The sequence below is a fragment of the Nyctereutes procyonoides genome, unplaced genomic scaffold (genome assembly GCF_905146905.1).
Source record: "Nyctereutes procyonoides isolate TBG_1078 unplaced genomic scaffold, NYPRO_anot_genome, whole genome shotgun sequence".
In the NCBI taxonomy this organism is placed as follows: Eukaryota; Metazoa; Chordata; class Mammalia; order Carnivora; family Canidae; genus Nyctereutes; species Nyctereutes procyonoides.
The window spans coordinates 4,346,282-4,372,371 of record NW_026575117.1 but is presented as its reverse complement, the minus strand read 5'-3'; the positions used below and the strand labels follow the sequence as shown (position 1 = coordinate 4,372,371).

The window sequence follows — 26,090 nt, the reverse complement described above, 5'->3', positions numbered from 1 at the left end:
TTGGTCTTACATCATAGAGATTAAACTAACTTACTTTGTAGAAGAAAGAAAAGGGAACTCCCACATGCCAGGTTAGGAGAAGTACATATTATATCTGAAGTACATATTTAATCCTGGTAAAATATGAAGACTTTTCAGGGGCCTGGGAACCACAATTTGATCCTCTGTGACCCTCTTTCCTCATTACCAGTCATTCATCGCATCCCTCTTTGCACTTCCATCATGCTGGCCTTCTGGGCTGGTCCTTAAGTGTACAAAGCACACTTTCCCTCTGCCCAGAACTCTCTTACTTTAGGTAGTTGTGGATCTCTCTCCCTCACATGCTTCAGGTTTCCACACAAAGAGGCTTTCTGTGATCACACGATGTAAAACAAGACACCTGCTCCTTCCCCCCATATTCTAACCCTCTCCCTGACTTACGTTTCTTCTGTAAGTGCTTATTCCCACTTGGCATATCACATATATTTATTTGCCAGATTTCGTATTGCCTCTCTTCTCTCACTGGAGTTTAAGCACTGTGAGAGCAAGCATCAGTCTATCTTGTGTCTAGAAATAAAGTGTCTGGAAGAAGTAACACTTAGTCAATGGTTAATAAATATATCTTAAATAAATGGAAAATCCTTTATATTGATAGTATTAGCAACATTTTACAGATGAGTAAATTGAATTTCAGACAAGTGAAATAATTTGTCTGATGTTTTATGACTCATAGGGCATCCGGATTTGAATATATAATGTCTCCAAAAGCTATGATTTTTTTTCCATTAGGCCAAACTTTATTTCCTAAAAAAAAAATGCTTTCTATGAGACATATCTTCATATGTATCTAACACATTAATGTGTACTATATTCACCATGGTTCTGAAATGTAGAAACCAAATCCACTGTAGCAGGCTTAGACAAAAAAAATGGATTTATTAGTGGTTACAAGGAGTGCACAGACTCATGGGCAGAGCTTCCAGAAATGACTACCAAAACCACATCAAAGAACTAACCTGCCAGGGAGATACTGCTCCCTCTCCCACTTTAAAGGAACTGCGGAATCAGAAAAGTATTTGTCATGGCTTCTGGTTTCAGGGCAAGGCGAGGTACGCCATGAACAGGATGCTGCTGAATCAGGAAAGTCACCACTACATTCTAGATCCAGAACCACCATTTGCCACCATCATACCAGCAACATGACTGCCCTATATCCTGGTTCTCTCTTTGTGGAACTCTATTCTGTATCGAAGACTCATACAAGACCATCTAATTCGTGGAGGTCAAATCACATTCAGAAATTTTGCTGCAAAAGGAAATGATAAATATAGTTCTTTAGCTTTCCAAGCTAGTGGGACTGGAGCTCACCCGAGTTATTAGGGGATCAGTACTATTGTTGACTGAGCTAGTCCACTGTCCTACGTTGGGCACCCTAGAGCATGAACTTATTCACATGTCGTCACAGCAACTCCGTAAGGCAGCCACCATTGTGTTCATGGAGCTGATGATGAGATGAAGGCGCAGAAAAGGATTTGCCTAGGGTCACTGATGAGGTCATCTAGTGAGAGATCCTTGTGCCTTCTTCCTGGAGTTTATCAGTGTCCCTTTTCAGTTGTGCAGAAAGCAGCAGCCATTGTTCTGTTCAGAGCTGAACACTTTAGGGTTAAGTATAGCCCAAGAATATTATTCTCCAAATGGAAGACCAGAGAAGGTACAAAAATGCAAATCAATGACACTTCTCCATAAATGTCTTACTGACTATTAGAAGTGTTTTTTACTGTATGGGAGAGGTGGTTTGGGTCTTTCCTCATGGAAAGGTAGCATCTTGGTACACTTGCATAATAGTGGCCTAGTTCCCAACTCTGCAGGTATAAAATTTTAATTTTTATAAATTCTCTTGGAGTGATGACTCAATGTTTTACTTGGGGGCATATTGGTTAACACTGAACCAAATTAATAAGAGATAGAGTTAAAAACCAGATGAATAAATAATAGGCTGCCAAGTAATATTTATGGAGCATCAGTGTGTGACATACACTGTAGATATTTACTTATGAATTTTTATTACTTCCCCCCAAAATCTAGCAACTAGGCTTCCATCATTGAAAAGAAGGGGCACTAGAAAGCTTAACAACATGGTGCCACACCAGTGTGATGTCCCTAAAATGTGATGTCCCTAAAGTATCATTAAGTAAGTCTAGAAATGGGGCATATCTAAAAAGAAGTTGTGAGTGTGCTCATGAAATTGACAAGAATCAAGTACATAAAAAACCCATAAAGTTTTGATCGAGTTGTATTGATAAAAGTGCTGTTCACCTAGACTAAAAAGTGGTTTGTATTGCTTAATATATAAAATAGTCCCCATGTTCCCAACTATCTACAGGCAGAAAGCAAGCAGAGAAAGCTGCTCAGGGCAAGGAGGGCAGAATTACTGATGCCTTCTGCAAAAATGGCCAAGGAGTGTGATGGAAAAGGAAGAACCTTCCAGAAGCTGGACTCAACAGCTACTGGAAACAGTGAGCTAATATCTAATAATGGAACTATTCCACCCTCAACGGAGAGAGACTTGATAACATTTGCTCGGCATGTTTTTGGAGTTTCTCTGGACCAGTGATTATTATAGGTATTCCATTTTTTCTTTTTCCAAATAATTGCAATTATTATGTCCATATCCCATTGAAAATTGACTGTGTGAAGGGCAGATTTCTTATAAGTTTATCAATGTATGAAATAAGATAAACTTCACCTGAATACAAAGTACATCAAGGGATTCTGAACTTTAAGCTTGAGGCTGGGATTGGATACGATTTTTGAGTGTCTTAGAATACAGCGAGTATATTTTATGTGGAAGAGATATTAAAATGTGAATGTGAGGTGGAATGTAAAACTGTAGATTACTTTATAGCGAACATTCACTCCTTCCCTTCTACTACAGGCAGAGTATACTTCCCAGAATGGCTTCCCAGTGTGGCTTTGGTTATGTGACTTTTTAGCCAATGCGATGTTAGTGGATGACTTGATGTTAGGAAAGACTTGAAATATATTTACACAATAGGTCTTGCTGTCTTGCACGTCTGCCATCTCCAAGTGAAGAACAGGATGTGGATTGCCTACTGGCCAAGAAAGATATGAGGTAGGTATGTGGAAAAGACCTAGATACAACCTGCAACCTGAGGACAAGCCCAGATGTGCCTGACTTAAGTCAGTGGACCCTCAGTCATTCCACAAGTATCCAGAAGAGAAAAAAAGTAACTCTTGTCCTAAGCAACTGGGGTTCAAGTTTTGGAGTGATTTGTTATGCAGCAAAAGCTAACTGATATAGAAATAAATGGAAATTTTTAATGTCTTGGGGAGCTGTCTCCATGGGTCAAGAAACAAAGCTGCATCTTCAGAAAGGAGGCTTGAAGTACATATATGAAATCTAAATAGAGAGAGTTGGGAATTTTATATAATATTTCCACCTGCCAAAACACATTTCTGCCTGTGACAGTGTTATCAACAGTGACCTGTGGCTTTAAACAGTGGAAATCAACTTTGGGAATTTAAGAAGACTCAAAAAGAATATATCAGAAGTACTATACAGGTAAGAGAACTGCCAGAAGAGCTGAATAATCAAGCTTTGAGAAGTTCAGGACCAGGGAAGATGTCAGCAGTGCGAATTCATGGACATTTTTGTTCTTCAGATTGACACGATCAGAGTCTGATTAGCCTTGCTCATTTCACGTGTCCAGTTGCATGGAGGGAAGGAGGGACCATGCTCTCCTGATGGGTAGCTCCCCCCACAGAGAATGGGGGGAAGGACAATTGATCATTAATAGTCCTCTTACACCCAAATGGCCTAGATAACTTCTTACTCTCAATATTTTCCATCAGTCAATTACCCAAAGATCTCAGTATTAAAATATTACGTCATGTTCCAGCTTGCATCAAAGCTGCATCCAATCAGATGTCTGATCTTTTTTTAGAAACTATTCCATAACCATAATGAAGGATGACCTATGACTATAAAGTCATCGTGCACTGAAGGTTATTAGTGTCTCCTTTAGAAAAAACACTTTGAGTTTTATACTTAGACTTCAAAATATTTGTACCTGAAGTCACCCAGCGCTGTATTCATTCCTTATAGGTCTATCTAACACCTTGCCCCAGTATATCACCTAGTGCTTTTTATGGATTTCACAGCCAATAAATACTTTCTCAGGGCACTTCATTAAGTTCCAGCTCACCTTCTGTGATTCCAGTATAGATGGCTACTTTTGAAAATTCCTTAAAATGCTTTTCCCACCCATCTCTAAATCTTTTCTCTCAATAAATTGTGACCAGTCCTGGGAAATAAGGATTATGTTATCTATTATTTGTTCTTGTTTCCTCAGGCTGCAAGTAAGGAGCTCTTTGTATTTCGGGCAGTGGGGGTGAGGGAGGGGAAAGAATATAAATATCCGTGTTGGGCCTTTATAGCGTTGTCTTCGCTTTAATTATTATTTTATGGATATGAACCTCAAGAACTCTCTGTCCCTATTTAAAGCACTGAAGGTGAAATTGAGAAATGTTGCTAACAAGAAAGGATAATTTTCTCATGGCTAAATGACCCGGGTGGCAGGCATTTTTCATAAGTATGACTCATTGGAGATTAAACAAGTTCTGCTTATCTTCATTCCATCACTGGCCTCATCCCTTTCCAAATTAAAACCGATGAACTATAAGCCATAAAAGGGATTTATTAGAGCGTAGTTACAATTTTTAGCTTGTAAAGGTAATAAACTCCCTTTCCCTCCTCACTCTGTTTTTCTGGCTCTCATTTCCTCTTGAATGCTGATGGATGGAACGGAAAGCTTCATTTTAATGCTTCAAGGTCTTAAAGAGAACAGTCTTGGATGACAGATACACCTAAGTCTTTGTGGTAACAATATTGGTTTCATCATTGTCATCTGCCATTGGGAGGATGAAAAGTCATGAGAGTGAATTTGGCAGTTTCTTTTGCAAATAAGGACAATGTTATTGAGTGGGTTTCTTTCCTCTTGGAGTCAGCAGACTGCATCGAGAAAAAGAACTGATTAAACGACAACCTGTCACCTGAAAGAATCAAGGTAACTGCCCAATGTTGCCTAAAATTTATCTGAAACAGTCCAGTTCCTGGCAGAAGCTAATCCAAGTAAAGAATGGCTAAACACAAGGGACCGAGGTACATCTGCTTTATTGGAACCACTAGAACAGCTTTCCCCCAGTGATCTGTGAAAGAGAAATTCAGCTGACCAAGTCACCTTTTCCAGTAAAGCTGGCTATCGGACAACACCTCTTAATTGAACTGTGTCTAATGTTCACTGAACTGACTGGGCAATCAGTGTGTTCATCTGGTTGCCAAGCACGTTATGTTTCTGACTTAAATACACCCCCTCCTCATATATCCTTATTTTCTCATGCTGGCTTCCTTATTCTCTGATTTGCCAGTCTTTTCTCTGAAATTCTATTTTCACAAAACTATAAAGGATTAAATCAATGGATATTTCTGCCTTTGTTCCATCCCTCCCTCCTTCCTTCCTTCCTTCCCTCCTCTTTCTTTTTCTCTATTTCTTTTTTCCTTTCTCTCTCATCCTCTTCTATTATTTTTTCTTTCTTTCTTTCTTTCTTTCTTTCTTTCTTTCTTTCTTTCTTTCTTTCTTTCTTTCTTCTTTCTTTTGGCATTCAATTCCCTTTATTCAGCAAGGAAACATTACTGGACATCTACTCTGATCATATGTTAGATATTCCAGCAAAGATTATGACAGAGCTCCAAGGGTTTAAATCATCCTGTAGTGGGACAGATAAGTCCCAGATGAGTTCCAGTATTTGCATGAGAAACACCCTAGTTAATACTACACTTTCAACTTATCTATTTGTGAATAAATGACATATATAAAACATGTGAATTAATATTGTGAAAATGTCAATGTTACCCAGGGCAATTTACACGTATAATGCAGTCCCTATCAAAATACCATGGACTTTCTTCAGAGACTTAGAACAAATTATTTTAAGATTTGTGTGGAATCAGAAAAGACCCCAAACAGCCAGGGGAATTTTAAAAAAAGAAAACCATATCTGGGGGCATCACAATGCCAGATTTCAGGTTGTACTACAAAGCTGTGTTCATCAAGACAGTGTGGTACTGGCACAAAAACAGACATATAGATCAATGGAACAGAACAGAGAACCCAGAAGTGGACCCTGAACTTTATGGTCAACTAATATTCGATAAAGGAGGAAAGACGATCCACTAGAAGAAAGACAGTCTCTTCAATAAATGGTGCTGGGAAAATTGGACATCCACATGCAGAAGAATGAAACTGGACCACTCTCTTGCACCATACACAAAGATAAACTCAAAATAGATGAAAGATCTAAATGTGAGACAAGATTCCATCAAAATCCCAGAGGAGAACTCAGGCAACACCCTTTTTGAACTTGGCCACAGTAACCGGAGAAGGACAAACAGTGTATGTTCTCATTCATTTGGGGAATATGAATAATAGTGAAAGGGAATATAAGGGAAGGGAGAAGAAATGTGTGAGAAATATCAGAAAGGGAGACAGAACATAAAGACTTCTAACTCTGGGAAATGAACTAGGGGTGGTGGAGGGGGAGGAGGGCGGGGGGTGGGGGTGAATGGGTGACGGGCACTGAGGGGTACACTTGACGGGATGAGCACTGGGTGTTATTCTGTATGTTGGTAAATTGAACACCAATAAAAATTAATTTATAAAATTAAAAAAAAAAACATGTGCTGATAGTCTCAGTGCCTACCACTGTTCTAGGGCAGGACTGTTTTAGGGCAGACCTCTATGCCTTCCATGTGAGGTCTGTCTTCAAAAGCCTTACTCCTTTTTTAGAGAAAATAAACAAAAATTTAGGAAAATATGGAAGAATGGCATAAGGCAGGAAAGAACTGACTTTTGTCGAAGTTGTGCATACTGGGGATAAAGAAGGGAATCATTGAGAACAGTTGGGGTCATTTATATTTTTCTAGAAGGGCAGGACTTGACTTGGACTAGAAAATGCAGATAGGGATTTTAAACAGGAAGGTGACAGAAGGTGTAACCAGGTTAAGAAGCGGGGACAGAATGTCAAAGATAATAAGAAAATGAGTTGACTTCCAGTTATTATCTCCTCCTACCTCTGGGTCTTTCTATATGTGAAATTTTAGAGCAATTTTCCAACATTTTCACTGAAGTAGCATTCACTAATCTTCATTCAGACCAGAGATTCTTTTACATATTCCAGATGTATGGTCACAACTTTCCTCATTTGATAGGCTGAGCGTATTCAACTGGTGTCACCCTGCTCACAGTCTACAGCCATCTTTAGCTCACTATTTGTTCTAATAGAATAAATTACATAAAGTTTGATTTTAAAAAAAGGCCTCAACCCTGCATTTCTACTGCACTAATGCTCTTTGCTGCAAATGCAGTTTGTTTTATGTCAGCTTTTAAAACTGTTTGCCTCATTCCCCCATAAGCCCACAAGCCCTTGTAAAAATCCATGTGTGTAGTCTCCAATGGTGGACCAGATACCCCAAATGAATCTGCCATAGGAACAAGATCAAGTACCAGATAACATATGAAATAAGCTTTACAAAATACATTAGTAGAGTTGGCATGAAAGAAAGGAATCTTCAAAAGCCAAGAAGTAAAGTAGAAGTGTGAATCCAGAGAAATATCAGCAAGTATTTATGAGTATTATTTCTTCTCGAGAACATGTCTAAACTCTCGAGACCTGTGGTTCCCTTTGGGCTATAAAGTGGATTGCAGAATGAGTAGGCTATTGTGGCTTCACTATATATTAAAATAATTTTTCATTTTCCTGCAGAAATGAAATATAAACACTATAATTTTTTGTATAAATGAACTAGATATTGGGGTATAATTCAACATTTTGTGTTATGTTCTTTTGCTCTATTTTTACATTCTTAAAATTAGATTCATGTTTAATACTATGAATGCAGTCACATCATATCAGGTATTTGGTAGGACAAATCTGTTCTCACTGTTCTTGTGTTTCATACTTTTTCTTGGCTGCTTTTTTGACATTATTCCTTCCATATGACAGTCAGGAACATTTTTTGCAGTTCCAAAAACATTTTATGGGATTGTAATTCGGATTGCATTATATGTATAGATTAATTTAGGGAAAATTTATTTTCAAAATGGCATTGAGTCTTGGCTTGTTTTATATGCTTATTAAGGTGCTCATGGTTTTATTCATATATGAGTATTTTCATATTAAGAATATTCTTATTAAAAAAAGAATATTCTTATTAAGTGTATTTTTAAATATGATATAGTAAATGGGATATTTTTTATTTCCATCTATAGGAATTCATTGGTAGAGGAAAGTAAAGTTTACCAATATTTGAAATATAAAGCAAGTTACTTGACCACATTTTATTAATTTTAATATGTTATTGCATCTTTGGAATCATGGGTTGTCACAGATAAAAGATAAAAAACATCTTTTCCTTATTTTTCTTTCAATACACTATATACAAAAATAAATTTTGTTAAATGTAAATGCAAAAATATTAAAATAATAAATTTTAAAGGAAAGTTGAACAAATTGGCTTAAACAGATTGTTGGACCATTCCAGAAACAGAAATAATTAGCAAACTGGAGGATAGGTCTAAAGAAATTATTTAAAATGCCAGAGGGAGAGTTGAGGTGTAGAAGATAATATATAAAGATCAAGATGTCTAAGGAATGCCTGAAGAATATAAAAGGGATAATAAGGAAATCCTTAATGATCGAACACATCGTGTTTGAGCATTTTCCAAAACAATTAAAGATTTTCATAGTTGAGCCTGTCCAAGTAGTTTCTTATAAAATGAATAGATCTACAGCTAGGAAAAAATTGAAGACAAAGAGAAATCTAAAGGCAAATAGAAAAAAAAAAGGCAGATTATCTACAAAGGAAAAAGTTCTTATACTTACAGCTGACTTTTATTTTTTTTTATAAATTAATTTTTATTGGTGTTCAATTTACCAACATACAGAATAACACCCAGTGCTCATCCCGTCAAGTGTCCCCCTCCGTGCCCGTCACCCATTCACCCCCACCCCCCGCCCTCCTCCCCTTCCACCACCCCTAGTTCATTTCCCAGAGTTAGAAGTCTTTATGTTCTGTGTCCCTTTCTGATATCTCCCACACATTTCTTCTCCCTTTTAACCATAGCATTGGACTCAAAGGTAATGGAATATTACCTTTCATGGGTTAGGGGAAATAAGCATCCAATTAAAATTATGTTCCCAGTGAAATTTTCTCTGAAGAATGAGAATAAAATAAACACAATTTTAGGCCAAAAAATTTTTTTTGGTTAAAGTATAATTTTCAGAGATTTTCCCTAAAGGAAATCCAAGGGCTTTATACTAAGCAGAAGGAAAATAAGCCTCAAAGAAAGGAGTGGTGGAGAAAAATCCTGGTATGCAATAAATATTGATTGTGCAGGAAAACAATAATATTCAATTTTGGATATTTGAAAAAACAAAGTTAAAGTAATGGACAGCAACGCCATATAAATTGAGATAGAGATCATCAAAGTCAAAGTAATCTAAGGTCTTTGAAATAACCAATTAAGGGGTAAGATATTGATTAATGTTTGACTTAATTATGCATGCATGTTAAAGCATACAGAGTAACCTCTAAAATAATAGGATAGAAAATTTAACTTATAAAATAATAAATGGGATTATAGGGGAAAGGAGAGATAATGAGTGGGAAAAATCAGAGAGGGTGACAAAACATGAGAGACTCCTAACTCTGGGAACCAAACAAGGGGTAGTGGAAGGGGAGGCAGGTGGAGGGATGGGGTGACTGGGTGATGGGCACTGAGGAGGGCACTTGACGGGATGAGCACTGGGTGTTATACTGTATGTTGACAAATTGAACTCCAACAAAAAAATACGCAAAAAAATTGTTTGTAAATATAATAATAATAAATGGGAAAGAATTTAAATGAGAAATAAATAGGGAGAAAATAGTGCAACAAAAAACTCCAAAAAAGTGGTAAAATGAATCCAAACATATCAGCAATAGAAATCAGTGCATATTCTGCTAAAATACTTATCAAACTAGATATAAAAATTCTATTTAAATTATATTTTAAAACAAATCTATCATATATGGATAAGAAAAAGGCAAATAAGAGAACATAAATATATTTTAATATCTTAATATATATGCATTACATTTAACATACAAAAATTATTTTTGTATATAGTGAGAGAAAAAAAAAACAAAAAAGATTTCAAATTTTTAAATTTTATAATGATATGTACCTCCCAGGTAGTTATGAATGTCAAAGGAGCCAGCATGGTTTATGTTTAAAATGCTATGCTTGATTGCCATTATCGGCGTAAAATCCAGAGTTCTTTGCTCTCATCATTCAAGGATTCAATGCAGGTCACTCCGTCTGCATAGCCTCTGTGTCCAGGTCATATGATGGGGTTGTTAGTAAGACTATTTTGCCAATGAAAAATTTAAGATACAAAAAAAAAAAAGAAAAAGAAAAATTTAAGATACAGAGAGTTATAGGAACTGACCCCTTTGATACACAACCTCAGATTCCTGGTTCTGGGCTGGGTCCCCTAGATCAATGGTTTCCAAACTGATTATTTGTTAAGCTTACTTGATCTTGGGGTTTCCTTCCCCCAAACACCAAATCTTTAGAGTTGGAGCCTGGAATCTGTCATTTATATACAACTTCCTCAATTTCTGCTTCAGAGAAGAGTTTTCTTTTGTCCTAGATCAGTTATCTATAACTGAGTAAAAGTTCACATACAATCACCCCCAAATGCTGGTATCCCTTTATGAGAGAGCCATTTTGAGGTGATTATTGAAAGCAGTACAGTTTGGGGGAACGGTCATTATGAGTCATTAAGACCCGAAGAGCTCTGGTTCAAACTGACCTTACCTTAGTCCCAAGTTTGTTGTTTATTGATGATGAGATCATGAGCGAATGAGTGCATTCAACCCTGAATAGCTTTATTAACTGGCAAAGTGGAAATATTGGAAGAATTGAATGGGGTAACACATGCAAAGCACAAATCCAGTGCCAGTTTAAGCATCAACCCTCAATACGTGAAAACTATAACTATTATTATTACTTAAAAATATAGATTTAAACATTTACCTTTACTTACTGTCCCATTTGCTTTATATTCTCCTTTGCTTTGTATGGGTTTCTCTATCTCTACTTAAGGTTATTCACTGGTCTCAAATTTCCTATAGTATTTCATCCTGAAAAATAAATAGTGCCGGGAGCCTATTGTAAGTGCTTATTTTTAGTGTTGAAGTCATACAATTTTCAACTTCTCAATTATCAGTGTGCTGGAGAGCCAGAAATCAGGGAAGAGCACGGGGGGCAGGTGTGCAGACCATCCCACCTGCCATCTATAATTATTCCATGGACTGAGTCCAGACATCAACAGGGATATAGAAATTAAGGAGGCAGCTGAGCAAGCTAGGTGTGGATGCCATGCAGTATTGGTCTAGACTTAGTTTGACCCTGGAAGTCCTGACTATCACTCCAAGGACAAGATTATCTGGTGTAGGTCAGTGAAGAGTCTGAAGGAAACATGGAGTGAAGTGTCAGAGAGTTGGAAGTGAGCTATTAACATTTTACAAGAGGGGCGCCTGGATGTCTCAGTCCAGTCGCTTAAGCATCTGCCTTCGGGTCAGGTCATTATCCCAGGTCCTGGGATCGAGCCCCGCATCAGGCTCCCTGCTCAGCCACTTCTCTCTCTCCCTCTGCTGCTCTTCCTGCTTGTGCTCTCTCCTCTCTCTCCTCTCTCTCTCTCTCTCTCTCTCTCTCTCTCTCTCAAATAAATAAATAAATAAAACCTTTAAAAGTAAAATAAAATTTTATAAGAAATAGACTAGGCAAGCAGAAATAGGAGCTTACCAAGAAATAAGTGGGATTAGCAGAAGAAACTTCCAGAGAAACATTTTTGTGAGGGAAGAGTGGTCAACTAATCTACTTTTTCTGAGTGAGCACCCAGTAGACAGAGTTCTAGGCTGGTGTGAGAAACAGTGTGGCAGTGAAAGGGATTATAAGGGAAATGAGTGGGAAAAATTAGAGAGGGTGACAAACCATGAGAGACTCCTAACTCTGGGAAACGAACAAAGGGTTGCAGAAGGGGAGGTGGGCGGGGGGATGGGATGATGGGCACTAAGGAGGGCACTTAAAGGGATGAGCCCTGGGTGTTGTACTATATGTTGGCAAGTTGAACTTCAATAAAAATAATAATAATAATTAAAAAAAAAAACAGAAAAAAAGCGAGAGTGAAGCAAAGAGCATGGGTTCTGGGGTCCCATTGCCCTGGGACCAACTCCGGCGCTTCCGCTTATGAGCTGTGTGATCTTGGGCAAGACACTTGCCTTTCTGTGTCTTGGTTCATCACCTCTAAAAGGAAAGTGATAAATTTTAGTGCCCCTTCACCATAGGGTTGTTATACACAATAAGTCAGTTTATACACATAGAGAGGTAATATTAGCAGACAGTAAACAATAAGTGTTAGCTGTTTTCTGCTGTGGATATAAATGAGAATGTTATATAGGTCAAGGAGAATACAAATTTTAGGGGCACCTGGATGGCTCAGTGGTTGAGCCTCTGCCTTGGGCTCAGGTCATGACCCCGTGATCCTGGGATCAAATCCCACATCAGGCTCCCTGCATGGAGCCTGCTTCTTCTTCTGTCTATGTCTCTGCCTCTCTCTTTCATGAATAAATCAATAAAATCTTTTTTTTAAAGGAGCATACAAATTCTAATTGTATATAACCTCATATAAAATATATGTAAATTTTCACTATATGTATAGAATAGGTACAGAAACAACTGCTCACACTGTCTCAGCTTCTTTTTTAAAATCTTCTTTTCTCTGCAAGGTGGCTCCAACCAGCTCCTTCTTACTCTGGTTATTCCACTGCAAACCCTCGCCCAAGGCAGGAAGAAACACCCCTGCATTTTCCAAGAGGGAAGTATCAAGATTATAGTTAAGCCCAAGAGGGTCGTGTGAACACTCAGTACAGTAAGTGTGCAGGACAAGGGAGGGGCCTGATAGATCAGTCTTCTATTTGCATCCAGGAGGATGTAAAACTGTCACACAGTCCACAGACAGTCCCCTTCTGTGTGTTAGGCTCATTACTCATGCAGGGGCTGTAAAATCGAATGACACCTGGTGTCAATGAAACTTGGCTGTGAAGTTTGGGAGACACACTCCTAAATCGGCGGTTCCAGGACACGGCGCTGGTAGCAATGAAAGCAAAACAGTATCAAGGGAAGCCTTGACATCAGAGGAATGTTGACGTCCTGCCAAAGAGGGGAAGAGGGCTTCTTGCCCTGGACAAGTCTTGAGTCGAGTTTAAAATGAACAATAGGAGGTGGCTGGATGGAGGGGAAGGATGGAAAACTGGCTTGAACACTGATAAGGGGCAATTAACAACCTGCGGGGTCAGGAGGCACAAATCATTCCAGCTGGATGGTGGGAGTGAGCCAGCAGAGAGGAGGCCAGCAGGCTAGAGAGTTCAAAGTCATAAAGGGTCTCGAAACTCGCCTGGAGAGCTGAGAGTATTGCGGATTTTCAGCAGGAGAGTGGGAGGTCAGGTGTGCCCCTCGGAATCAGAGGGTGTCAGAGACCAGAAGGAAGGCCGAGGCAATGGGCCCGGCCACGTGTGGTGGTGGCCCGGAGGAAGGGCCTGCCATGGACATGAGGGTGGAGAGGCAGGAACAGGCTCTGAGTGATTTTACCCGAGGGGAGACTACTGGGTATGAGAGAGGGATCTAGAAGGAACCGGCGGTGATTCTGTACTCTCCAGTTGGAAGGGTCCTGTGTCAGGGAAGGGGTCTCCAAGAGGGAAATTGGAAGAAGAATCCATCTAGGACTTGCAAAGTGCTCTAGCAGTTGTCCTTTCTGGCACCCCAAAGCATGGAATTATTAGCAGCAAGACCCAAGGGTAGCAGAAGGTACCAAGTCCTACAGAGGAGAGTTGGGAAGAGAAGTGGGGAGGCAGAGGAGAAATGAGCGGGCCTTGTCTGTGACACGACTTAGCTGGAACTGGTTTTCCATCACTGTGGTCGCTGTAGAGGGGACATCGCGGGGCTATATTTGCCCCGACAGGAGACGGCTACTCAAAAGCCCGATAGGTTGGTGGAATAATCTGGGAATGTGACAAATCATACTTCTGGAAGATCCACAAAACAGTTGCATTACTTTCTTCAAAAGCAATGCCTCCTCCCCCTCCCTCCCCAGTCAACCCTGGAGAGTCACTCTCAAGAGGCCACCACCCCTTAATTCCCACGATCTAACTCACACTGATCTGCACATGCTGTGGCCTTGACCAGACTCAAGTAGGGGGCAAGTTCCTTTAGCCTAGACCCTGCGGTCATGGTCGCTGGCTTGCCTCCCAGTGGGGAGCAAGAGCAAGGCAACCCGGACTATTTGCCAAATGACGGCTTCCCTCTGGGATCCCATTGGTGTGTGACCCCTGCAAGTGGCTGAGTGACTTGTGCAATGTCCCTCGCAATGTCACTCCAAAGCAGTGGCGCGCTGGAACCAAGGGAAAGTTGACCTGTTCCTCTATCCTTTTTCATTCCTCCTTCAGGGTTTTTTCTCGGGAGTGGGCGGGCATTGTTAACACTTGCTCTGGATCTGGGAAATTTAGAGAGAGAAAGAGGAAACAGAAAAGTGATTCTTAGAGAGGACGCTGACCTGGTATTTATCTCCTGCTTCCCAAACTCCCTTTTCCCTAGACCCAGAGAACCTTCCACCTGCCCCAGTTCAGGCAAGCGGCTGGCAATCTGTCCTTCCTCATAACACGCATCTTATTTCCGTTTCTTCTGCTCCATCTCTCATGGTCTTTCCTTTCACATTTTCTAACCTGTCTGGTCTTCTTTTCTTTCTTTTCATCTTTTTACCTCTTTTCTCCCTTCTACTTTCATTGCTTCCTCTTAGGCTCCTCTCACTTACCATGATTTTTTTCTTCCTTCTCTTTGCTCCCTTCCCCTTCTCCTTGCCTAGAGTAATTAAACGTGTTTAGTCTGGAGGCAGATTTCTGGGTTTGCTCCACGCTCTGCCATTTCTTTGATGTTGATCTTCGGGAAATTTCTGAACTTGCCTGGGTCACATTTCCTCCACCAGTAATGGAAAGCCACTGATCGCATCTACCTCAGAGTTCAGGCCTAATGGTTAGATGAGATCATGGGAAGCAGCCACCCTAGGCTGGTGATTAATAAGCATGCCATAGGTGTAAGATGTGACCATCAAGTTTTAACTTTCCTTTGGAAACCCAGTTGTCTCTTCACGCATTGCCGACCTCCACCAATGTGCTTCAGAAATTCAGTCATCCTTGGCCTTGGCTCAGTCATTATCACTTTGCATGCAAAATCTAAGACATTGGATGCTATTTCTCAGTGAACACTTTTTAGTCAACTCACTCAACTCTGCCTCTATTCTATACCACAAAAAAGTCAAAACCCAGTATTTTCCTTTTCTCGTGCCGTATTTCCGTGTGACATCTAGAAAGCAATGCATAGTAACACAATAGTTTTTAATGAGCAATTTAGTGGCTCGCATGCAGGCTAATGGCCTGAGAAAACTCATGGATTGAATTTAGTCTCTGAATTCAGTGAATGGAGTCCTTTTGTTTTTATATTATGCTTTTGGGTCTTGGCAGTCACATGAGCCTATTTATCTGGATAACTTGCTACACCGAATTTTTTTTTTTTTTTTTTTTTGGTCCACATGTTGGGCCAACGCTGATGGGTAGTGAATTTTCCTTGGAGGTAGCTTTTTTGAATTTTTCTTTCTTCTTTCCCCCTTCTATCATCTCGTTTCTAACTCTAAACATCTAAGCTCTGTTGACATGGTGTGCCGAGACACAGCTTGGGGCACCCTGGGTCATGGAGTTTCTCCAAAGTCAAGTTTTGTCTGCAGCCTGCTATAACGTGAAGGAGTCCCCTGCTCCACATGCTTGTGTGCCCCCACACAATAAAATGGCAACCACACGGTGGAACAGTGAAGAGCGCAGTCTCTGATTTTCTCAGGATAAACAACGCTCTGCTGCAGTAACAAACAGCCTCATAAACAGATGATTCAAATCAGCAATGATTTATTCCTTATCCACTTGATATTCTGAAGTGAGTCAAGGGGTCCTTCATCTCACGGCTACACAATCTGAAACATATACTCTCCATGGCTGCCACAGAAGGAGAAGAAAAAGATGGAAATGCGTTTGGCTCTAATCCCGAGCATATAGGTTTGAAAGTGACAGTCTGCTCCTTGTCTGTTGGCATGTGGGTATTTGGTGAGTGTTTCATGTCTCTGCCCTGCTCTCTGGGGCAAAGATGGCTCAGTTCAAATCCCAGCTTTGCTCCTTGATGGCAGATTGACCTTGACAAGTTTAACTTCTCTGCGTCTCAGTTTCCTCAGCTGTAAAAATCGGCAGATGTTTTGCAGAGGCCGTGTTCACAACTGGCAATGTATCTCGGGGTTTCCGTGTGAATTAAGTTTATTATGTATATGAAGTGCTTAGGACAATACCTGGCACATGATAAGCAATAATAATTGTTTTTCAACACATGATCCTTGATCGAGGTCCAAAAGAGTTTGCATATATGTGTTATTTATTTCATGGCCAACCACCAAGAAGAAAGGATGGGCAAGGCAGAGATTGGGGACAAGCACGCTTGCTTATAGCAGTGATTTTGATTCCTCTGTGATACTTGGAAGATGGTACTACATGCAAAGAGCAGTGACTACACACTCCTGGGGACTCTGAGACACCTACTTGGGAGAGGGGAAGGGCATCCCTGTGTGTTTGGGGAGGGGGGGAGTTGTAAAGCTTCCTTCTAAATATTTCTCTTTTTGTTTTAGTTTTAGTTATTCATGAGAGACACAGAGAGAAAGAGAGAGGCAGAGACACAGGCAGAGGGAGAAGCAGGCTCCACGCAGGGAGTCCGACGTGGGACTCGATCCCGGGTCTCCGGGATCACACCCTGGGCCAAAGGCAGACGCTCAACCACTGAGCCACCCAGGTGCCCTACCCCTTCTAAATATTTCTGATGAATCTGGATCCCTTTGTGTATTTTTCTCAGAAGATGGTCCATGATTTTTGTCAGATCCCTGAAGGGGTCTCTTCCTCCAAATAGCCTGAAATCTGTGGTCCTGAACGCCCTGTAAGCTGACTTCCACAATGGGGAAGTAGAATTCAGGAAATGGAGGTCTCACGGTATAACAGACCTTGTATCCGTGACTGTGATTGGGAACATTCTACACCTCTTTTCTAGGGGAGAGAATCTGTAAGGGGGAGGGAGGGATTTTGAGCAGTTGGGCCAGGAGTCTGTCCCGCAGGGATCTACGGCTCTCATCTACCTTCTGAGTCTCCTCTGTTCCCACCTTCTTATTGGACAGATAAGTGGAAGAGGAATGGCTCTGAAAGGTGAACTCTATCTCTTGAACTATTCTTGAGGACCTGCAAGTACACCCCAAGTCTGTTGAGCAAAGTCTCTGGAGCCCAGATTGCCTCGGCTCTGTGATGAGAGGTAGTCAGAGCAGTGGCAGGAACAGGAAAATATACAACATTTATTTTCTGCTGCTTTCTCCAGAGTTGGCATGGGACAGATCGAAGCCTGGAAATGAGTCATTTTCTATCATCGTCCTACACCTTGTTGTTTCTCATCGCACATCCTTGTGGATCATTAATGTGTTTACAAGCAGATAGTTTCGTATGAAGCATTTATTTACCCTTATTATTAAGATGCATGTGTTTCCCTGGAAGCTTCAGCTTTGAGGCCTTTAAAGCACATGGTAAAAGCAGGCATGCAAAGAGAAGAAGAGTTCTGCCCACAGGCCATGAGCAGGTTGGCTCAGCATGTCAAATGGTGGCAAAATAAGAGGTAAATACAATTGAAAAACACACTTGAAAATTGTATTACATAAAATAATTTACTTCTCATTCAGAATGACCTTCCAGATCTCTTTGTAAGACATCAGCCCGTGAGCACAGGTACAATCTGAGAGTCATGACAGTTATAATAGGGCAAGATCAACAGAGTTACACGTCTGGATCCTGGAGTCAACTAGAGACAAAACTGTGGAACCATGTATAATAAAAGGGACAGAGGGGAGGAATTCTGGGAACGTGGAAAGTAAGACTGCCAGAGACAAAAAGGGCATAACTGAAAGAACCTACATCTTTAATAGGGTGAGATTTGTCTATGCACACTCTGGTTTTCACTGTGCAACCCCATCTTTTGGCTTACAAGCCACAAGGTGCTCACGTATGCAATTTATCCCGGAGAAACTAGTGCAATGTGCATGCATGTGTGTGTGTGTGTTGTGTGTGTGTGCGCGCGCGCACACACTTCAAAGGCTGGAGTTTTAGAAGAATGAGAAGAAAATTACTTCCTGGCCATTCATTAATAATTCAGGTGATATCCTGCACCCTCCATTTATAAAACAATACAATAATAAAAACATTGTAGAAAACAACATCATAAATAACGTAAATGAGAAATTTTCAAGTATTTCACGTGCCTTGAAAAGTTCCAAACAGTAGTTCTATCGACTGGTTTTTGTTTCTTGTTTTCTTTTTTCCTTTCCTCTCTCATTTAGTCTCAGAGGCTGGAAAGGTATACCTGCAGGCTCTAGTAGCCCTGATGTTCAGGGTGGAATGAACAAGGTCCTCCTTTCAAAAGAGAAACTTAGGAGGGCTTTTCAGTTTGCAAAAACATGTTTCCCACTTATAAAATACAATCCTTCCCTTGCTGCTGGTTTCTAAGTGGAGGCATAGAGCCCGGAGCCATTATAGGGAACCAACCAACCGAGTGAAGGGAGGAGCCTCATCTGATGTCTGAAGTCCTCGGGGCGGTGGGGCCGGGGGGACAAGATAAGGAGAGCACCCTTGATCAGGAGAGAGAAAAAGAGTAGAGGATAAGACTATTAACCTTGAAGTTCCATGCCCTCGCTCAGCCAGTATCTTACAGCAGGTAGAGCTGGCGAGGCCCTCCCTGCGTGTCTTCATTTGGTTCGAGCATTTTCTCTCCCAATTCCATACCAACCTGGCTTCTGACAATCATGGCCAAGCACCCAGGCAAAGAAGGGAAGGCCAGCAGCTGAGGGACTGCAAAATTCTGTAAGAAATAACCAGCTCAAGACAGAACTGTGTCAGCCAGGCTTAAGATTCTTTAGGATATCTGCTCCTTAGAATACTGTTCAATGTGGAAGCTATCAGTGGTTACGCTACACATGGAGTCCCTCGGATGTGTGGCCGACAGGACCTATAGTGTTTTACAGAACCAACTTTCCACAGGTTAGCATTCCTTTCTTGGCCTGCATGGGAATGGGCTCTGCTTGCCTGTTTGATTGCAGGATGAAAGACCAGGGATCAGAACATGCATTAGGTATGTACGCACACTCTAGTTATGAGCACCTAGGGTCTTTCCTATCTATTCTTGCAGAAATATATATGTATATATACATATAGACACATATACATAGAATGTGTATATATATGTGTGTGTAAATATATGTATACACGTGTATACATATATTTACACACACACATATGTACACACGATAGATCAACCTCATCTAAACATCTAGAGTTTAGAGAAAGTGCCAACAGAATACATGTGCTTGTAGATGTCACATGAAATGTTACCAACCAACCAACCTGAGGTCAAGCCATTGGGAGGAGAAGACTGCAACAGTCTTTGAAAAGCCACCCCTACAAAACCATTATTTGGATACTTGCTCACATGGCACCCAAAAGGAAATCTGGGAAAGCTGGACTGGAATGAGGTCCTGCCCTGATGGACACCAAACATCAAAACTAAATCTATTTCTTACATGGGAGTGACTCACGCACGGCAGGCAGCATGAACACTAAGCTACGATGTGGATAAAGCCCTGGTGCTTAATACAGATCAATATTTGGCCTCAGGTTTTCCAGGCATAGAGTCTTGGCATTTCAGCCCTCTGGTGTGTGTGAGAATCAGGCATACTGGGGGACCAGAGAAGAACAGTCTGCAGAGCTCTTGGCCCCTTTCTGCTTCTCTGACCCGGCGATGGAAGAGTTGGCCAAGTCAAGATAGAATCGAGACTTGAGGAAGCGGCGGTAGGAATCCTTTTCCATGAGGTTGAAAATCCTCTTCTGGGCCTCATCAAAGCAGGTTATCGTGGGCTCCAGCATGTTCCGGCTTGTCTCCTCCCTTGTGCAAGAATCCAGGTTTACCTATAGGGCAAAGACCAAGATGTATTGGACACATGGCCTTGTTGACAATGGAAGGCTGCATGCTTTGTGGGGAGGCATCACGTGCACCCTTCATACCCCAGAAACTAAAAAAAAAAAAAAAAAAAAAAAAAAAAAGAATATTTAGCTCCACCCTGGCACATGTGAGAGAGTATAGAAGGTTCATCTGCTCTGGGTGGGCAGGACAATCTCTTCATTCTTTCTCACAAATTGGGAAGATTTATCAAAAAACTCATTAAGGGAGATCATCTAAGTCATCTGGATGAAAGCTTTCTTCTTAACTGACTTATTTGGGGTGGTCAAGGTTTTAATAATCTCCTCCACTGTTACATCATTTCCTTTAACTCAGATGATCTAAAGATCCACACCACTAAATATCACTTGTGGGAAATTTCACCGAGACTCAGAGAGTTCTGTGCCGTGGAGACCTACCTCTTTGGTTGCCTGGACGGAGATGAATTCATTATAGATCTTTTTGGCCTTGGGACTTAGTTTAGAGGGTGATTTGATCTTCTTGTACTCTTCGCAGCTAATCCAGAAGTCGATGTTCTCCTCACTGTATTCAGACTTCAAGAAAGCTTTGAAAGCCGCCAGCCCACCTGTGATGGAGGAGAAAGAGCCACCCTTGTCACCACACTGGCAGACCTCTTGGACAGTGTATTTCAGGGAAATTCAACATGCTTGAGAGAATAAAGTGTGGGCTCAAATGCCTCACCCTTTCCTTCCTTTCTGAGGGTCACTTGGGGTCAGGTGACCCTAATCTGTTTGACATCTATTGGGTCCCAGTTATATCTAGTGCTTCTTGCTCAAGGTTTGCAGTCTCAGTGTTTCTGAAATACCCATGAAGCCGAAAGTAAGTTTGGCTTACTCTTGGCTTCAAAGCCAATTGCCAAAGTAAGTTTGAGAAAGAGAAACTAAGGCTGGTTCTGCAAGAAGTCTCAATATTTTGAAGTTTTCCCCTCAACCCCTCCCATGTGGTGAGAGAGATGATTTTCCACATGGTTTTGTATGAACTTTCCATTGTCTATCACAAAGCCCGGGGCATGGTAAAATTTTAAATAGACTGATGCTCCTGAGTCTGGAAGCCAGAAGAAACCCAACTCTGTCTGCAGTTCTTATTAGATCAAATATAATATGAGATAACTTGTCTATCTAGAGAGCTTTTGTCCTTCTCCTAGCAGGGAAGAAAGCCGTCAGACTTACATTCATGGCTAATCAGGTTTTCCAGTGATTCAGCCCATTTTTTGACTTCCTCTTGGCTCACCCTAGAGACGTGACAAAGAGAAAGAAAAACTTGAATGCCATGATACAAACTTAGGGCGAGAAATTTAAGATCCTGAGAAAAATGCAGACACTTATTTTCTATCCTCATGATGAGACCTATTCTTGATTAGGACAGTCTTTCCACAAAATGGGTGGAAATTTCAACATCTCTGACATTAAATAGTTAACATTCAATGGGTCCTCACCGAGGCCTTTTCTCTTACCTCTGACAAACCACCACTCTGTCCTTCTTGCTGTGGGAAGAATTGTGTTCACAGGAATCAGACTTCTGCAGCAGGAAACCGAGCCGATGCTTCATATCCTTTGCACTGCACAGAAGAAGAAAAAGAATAATCCTAATTAGCTCGTTTAAAAGATACCCTGGTGGCAGAGCTCAAACAGTCCATTCCTAGTAAAGGGGCCGGGGCAGTTTATTTACAAAATGGGAGCTGAAGTCGGCGTGAACAGTCAGGAAAAGGAGATCCCACTTCTGTGTTTGCCTGTGACTCACTATGAAACCCGGGGCCAGAGTCACAGCACAGCCTGCTCTGTCTGCAACAGAATTCTTAAAAAAAAAAAAAAAAAAAAAAAAAAAAAAAAAAAGATTGTATTTATTTTATTTGACAGAAAGAGTATGAATGGAGAAGGGGCAGAGAGAGAAACAGGGAGAAGCAGACTCTGCTGCTGAGCAGGGAGCCCATGTGGGGCTCAACCCCAGGACCCCGGGATCAAGACCTGAGCAGAAGGCAGACACTTCACCAACTGAGCCCCCAGGGACCCCAGCCTGAGACACAATGCTGACTCTCAGTTGGCCTCAGGTGGTGCTTCTGTAAACCTATCATTTTGACCAATAGAACGCTTTGGGGTCTTTAACAGACACACATTGAAAAGGGGACCGCTCTTTGGGTAATGTGTAGGAATTGGAGGGCAAGCAGCAATTGAGAGGGAAATGTGGCACCTTTCCTGTTGCACGCCACCTTCTGGACAGATGGCGGCTGTTTCCACCTGCCTCCCTGTTAGCAGAGGGACCTGCAGAAGCACCTTAAGAGCAAGGGGAAGGGCTGGGTGGTCCCAGCGTCCCAGGAGGTGGGCCAAGCGATTGACCTGGGTATTCATGGAGGTGGGGATGCAGCTCCAGCGGAGGGAAGTGGAGGAGGCCACAAAGGCAAATGCTCTGGCCAAAAGCTGAGCAACTTCAGGCTTGCTTCTAGGGAAATTTGCTTCTGCTGTTGCTACTGCTCTCCTGTGTAATATCTACATTCTAAGGGCATTTGCACTATAAAGGGCATCTGAGCCTTAAAAACAATCGAGAAGCAAGCAAGAGTCATCACTGCGGCTAGTGACTGTTTAATTAGAGCAGAGCTTATTTGCACTGTTTAATGGATAGCGAGGGAGCAGAGGGAGCAGCGGGGTGCATGACTTAGAAAGAAGGACCTTTTAGTAAGTTTTTAAGCTCAACTTTCTCTCTGTTAATTCCTCTTTTGTTTGAATCTCTTTTATTATAAAAGCCAAGAAATCATTTTTAAAAGAGAAATGTCACTTTAGAAGCAATGAATGGCTAGATGTTCCTACTGAAAGGGAGAAAAATAAAGTTTCAAGGATAAAAAAAGGCATTTTATAACAGCTCCTGATAGGTCACTGGCTTCTCCATTCAGGCATTTCTCCAGAAGCTTGAATTCCCTTATGTTTTTGGGCTGCCCCTAAAAATGGATTATCTCTTCCTCACAAGACTGATTTCCCTCTTCTGCTTCTCCGACTGCTCAGGGGATGCAACATCCTCCTCAATGACAGCGAGATAGAATCCTAAAGGCTCAAGTGATTCTAAGACACAAACATATTATGATCTGGTCAAAATAGACCTCACTTCACCTTGCCATGTACCGGCTCAGGCTGAGATCTAAGTTACTGAGTAATGCAAGTCATTTCATAGAGAGTTGTTAGTATGCTTAGCAAGGATGCTACATTTGTCCTTAGGACGCCATTCAACCATAAAAATAAAAGCCAGCATGACTTTAGAGGTCACCGGAGTCATGACACCGGATTTCATGGGCCCTGGCCATCCACTGCCTATTTGACCTTGAGCAGTTCAGGGCTTCCTGCAGCCTCAGGCACCGATGCTAGGGGGGAACGTGCTGGACTAGTTGATTTGCAGTTGACCAGTGAAGAGGGAAGAGCCATTCACTTTGCTGATATACAGGTTACCTCCCCAGCTTAGCTTCTTACCTCCTTGGGCAGACCTGTGCAATCATTCATCTGTCTCCTGCAATACTTACCAGAGCATAACGGTTTCCTGACACTCCTATATTTTGTATGGTTTATTTTAATTTATTTTATTTTATTTATTTTTGTATGGTTAATTTTATATATGAGTTAACCGAAGCTCAGACTAATTTGCTCCACTCAGCTCGGGATAGTCATGATGGAGCTCAGGGGCACCCCCTCCATGAGTACTTCCTGCCAGATCCCTCCTGCTTCACTTTAAGGCACCCATGAAAGCACATTTTAAAAAGAGTATTTTTTCACACCCCTGAATGACTGAACATTTGGAAGGCAAACTTCTACAAAGTGCACGGAAGGCTGTGCTTTCTGGGATATTCCCAAATTGAAATTTAAAGTGATTTTTATTTGCAGGGAAACAAGGGGGTGCTACAGCTACAGACGGACTTTCTACCTTCAACTGTAAGATTAAATAATAATGATATGCACTAGTTTTGTATTTCTCTTCAGCTGGCTAATATATAAGCATTCTCTGAAAGCACTTATTTATCCTTTTTTTTTTTAAGGCAAAGGCATATGAGGAGCTATGAAGCAGCTTTACTATTTTTTTTTTTTTAATCAAGGGACAGTAGACAAAACAATGTCTGCAGGAGGACTGAGTTGTTAAATGAATTGTTAGGATCGGGACTTCTCAACCACCACTCACGTGAGACATTTCAGGAACTGGGGGAAGGGGGCAGAGAGAGAGAAGGGGGCCTAGCACTGGAACTCACACGGGATTGTCACACTTGCTTATAGGAGCATAGAGAGTGGAAGGTACTGCAGCGCCTGTGATGCAGCCAGACCTCATTCTGGGGTGTCTTCCCCCAAACAGGACCTACCACCCGGTCCGAAAGCTCAGAGCCGTGTCTCCACAGACCCCCAGCGATGTGCAAATAACCGCGGCGATCGCAGAGCCCTGTGTGCGCCCCGAAGCCTCATGTCCCTTCTTACTCCGAATTAGCTCGGGGAGAGAGGGTCAGGACAGTCCTCAAAAGCCAGGTCCCATGGGGGCCCACCTTCGGGGGGTGGGGTGGGGTGGGGTGGGGGGCGCGCTTCCGCAGTGCCGACGTCCAGCTGGCCGTGGAGGAGAGCCAGCAGGGGGAGGCTCTCCTGCGCGCACCGGAGAGCCGGGTGAGCAAGCGGCGAAGGGAAAGGGACCAAGGGACCGAGAAAGTGTCCCAAAGTTTACCGCGGGGAGTGGCTGCAAATAATCTTACCTCCTCAAGCAAGAAGCCGGCAGGCCTGCGAGTCCTTTGCACATGGTGTGCGGCGTGGGGTTCGCGAGCTGGGGTTGGAAATGCAGCGGGAGGAGCTGCGCCTTCGGAGGGGAGCGCGCTCGGCCTCTTCGCCCTGCAAGATGCGGTCGGATTCCTGCGAGCTGCCGCCGAGCCCGCGGGGCTCCCTTTTATAGCCCGGCGGCGGCCACCCGGCCAATCAGACGGCAGCTTCCGAAGCCCCGCCCCGCGGTGCTGCCAATCAGCAGGTAGTTCTGGCAGCACCGCCAGCGGCGGCCCGGCCAATCAGGGGGCAGCTCTGACGCCGCCGCCCGCAGCAGCCCCGCCCCCGCCCCGGGGCGGCCGGGGTTCCGCGGGGAGGGTCTGACGCAGCGGCGCGCGCAGAGGGGAGCCTTTGCGGAGCCGCTGCAGCGCGCAGGCAGATGCCCCGGGTCTCCAACCGATGTCGGTCCGGGGTTTGGGATTTCTAGCAAAGGGGGAGGAAAAAAAAAAAAAAGAGAGTTTCAAACGCAACGAAACGCAGCTTTATCCAGCCTTTCTGCAAAAGCAATTGCAAGGAAAGGCGCCAGCGGGAGTTCCGGGCTGGGCTCATTTTGGGGACTGAGTCTCAGTGCGCTTTTTTTTTTTTTCCTTTTTTTCATTTTCATTTTCATTTTCATTTTTATTCTTATTATGTTTTGCATTAGAAATAGCATATCTCACACGGTGCAAGAGCTCATCCTCACTGTTTCCCCAGGGGAATTGGGCAGGATCACCATTTCCAGGCGGTGATTTGCAGAAGCTGCCTCCCGGGTTGTCCCATTCGCGCGGGGGCGTGGAGGGGAGCCGGTTGGAGGCCTGGCGGCCCAGAAAATCCGCCCCGGGGCAAGTGGATTAGCCACATCTGTAATCAGCCTGAGTGTGGAACACTTTGCCAGAAATCTTACTAGGAAGAGCATTCAGCCGAGTGCACACCGGTGGGCTCCCGGACACACGCGGGCCTCCTGCTGAAAGCCGCAACGCAGCAGTTGGGGACCAGAGGAGGCAGTAAATGAACAAATATAGAGACCCTTTCATATTTGCAAATGGACTTATAT

The 26,090-nt window shown here is 42.4% G+C and overlaps 1 protein-coding gene across 2 annotated transcripts; it reads right to left on the bottom strand.

Annotated features, from left to right (window-relative positions):
• Positions 1-17,604: 17,604 nt before the first annotated feature.
• RGS4 (regulator of G protein signaling 4) lies at positions 17,605-25,140 on the bottom strand. Of its 2 annotated transcripts, XM_055333831.1 has the most exons (5): positions 24,997-25,140; positions 21,745-21,849; positions 21,461-21,522; positions 20,690-20,856; positions 17,605-20,239 (listed from the first exon to the last, which is right to left on the bottom strand). In XM_055333831.1, the coding sequence occupies exons 1-5, from the start codon at positions 25,038-25,040 to the stop codon at positions 20,000-20,002; spliced, it is 618 nt and encodes a 205-aa protein (XP_055189806.1). In that variant the 5' UTR covers positions 25,041-25,140; the 3' UTR covers positions 17,605-19,999. The 2 variants fall into 2 exon arrangements, with proteins under 2 accessions (XP_055189806.1, XP_055189807.1); XM_055333832.1 differs by lacking the exon at positions 20,690-20,856 and having other exon boundaries at positions 20,027-20,239.
• Positions 25,141-26,090: the final 950 nt, after the last annotated feature.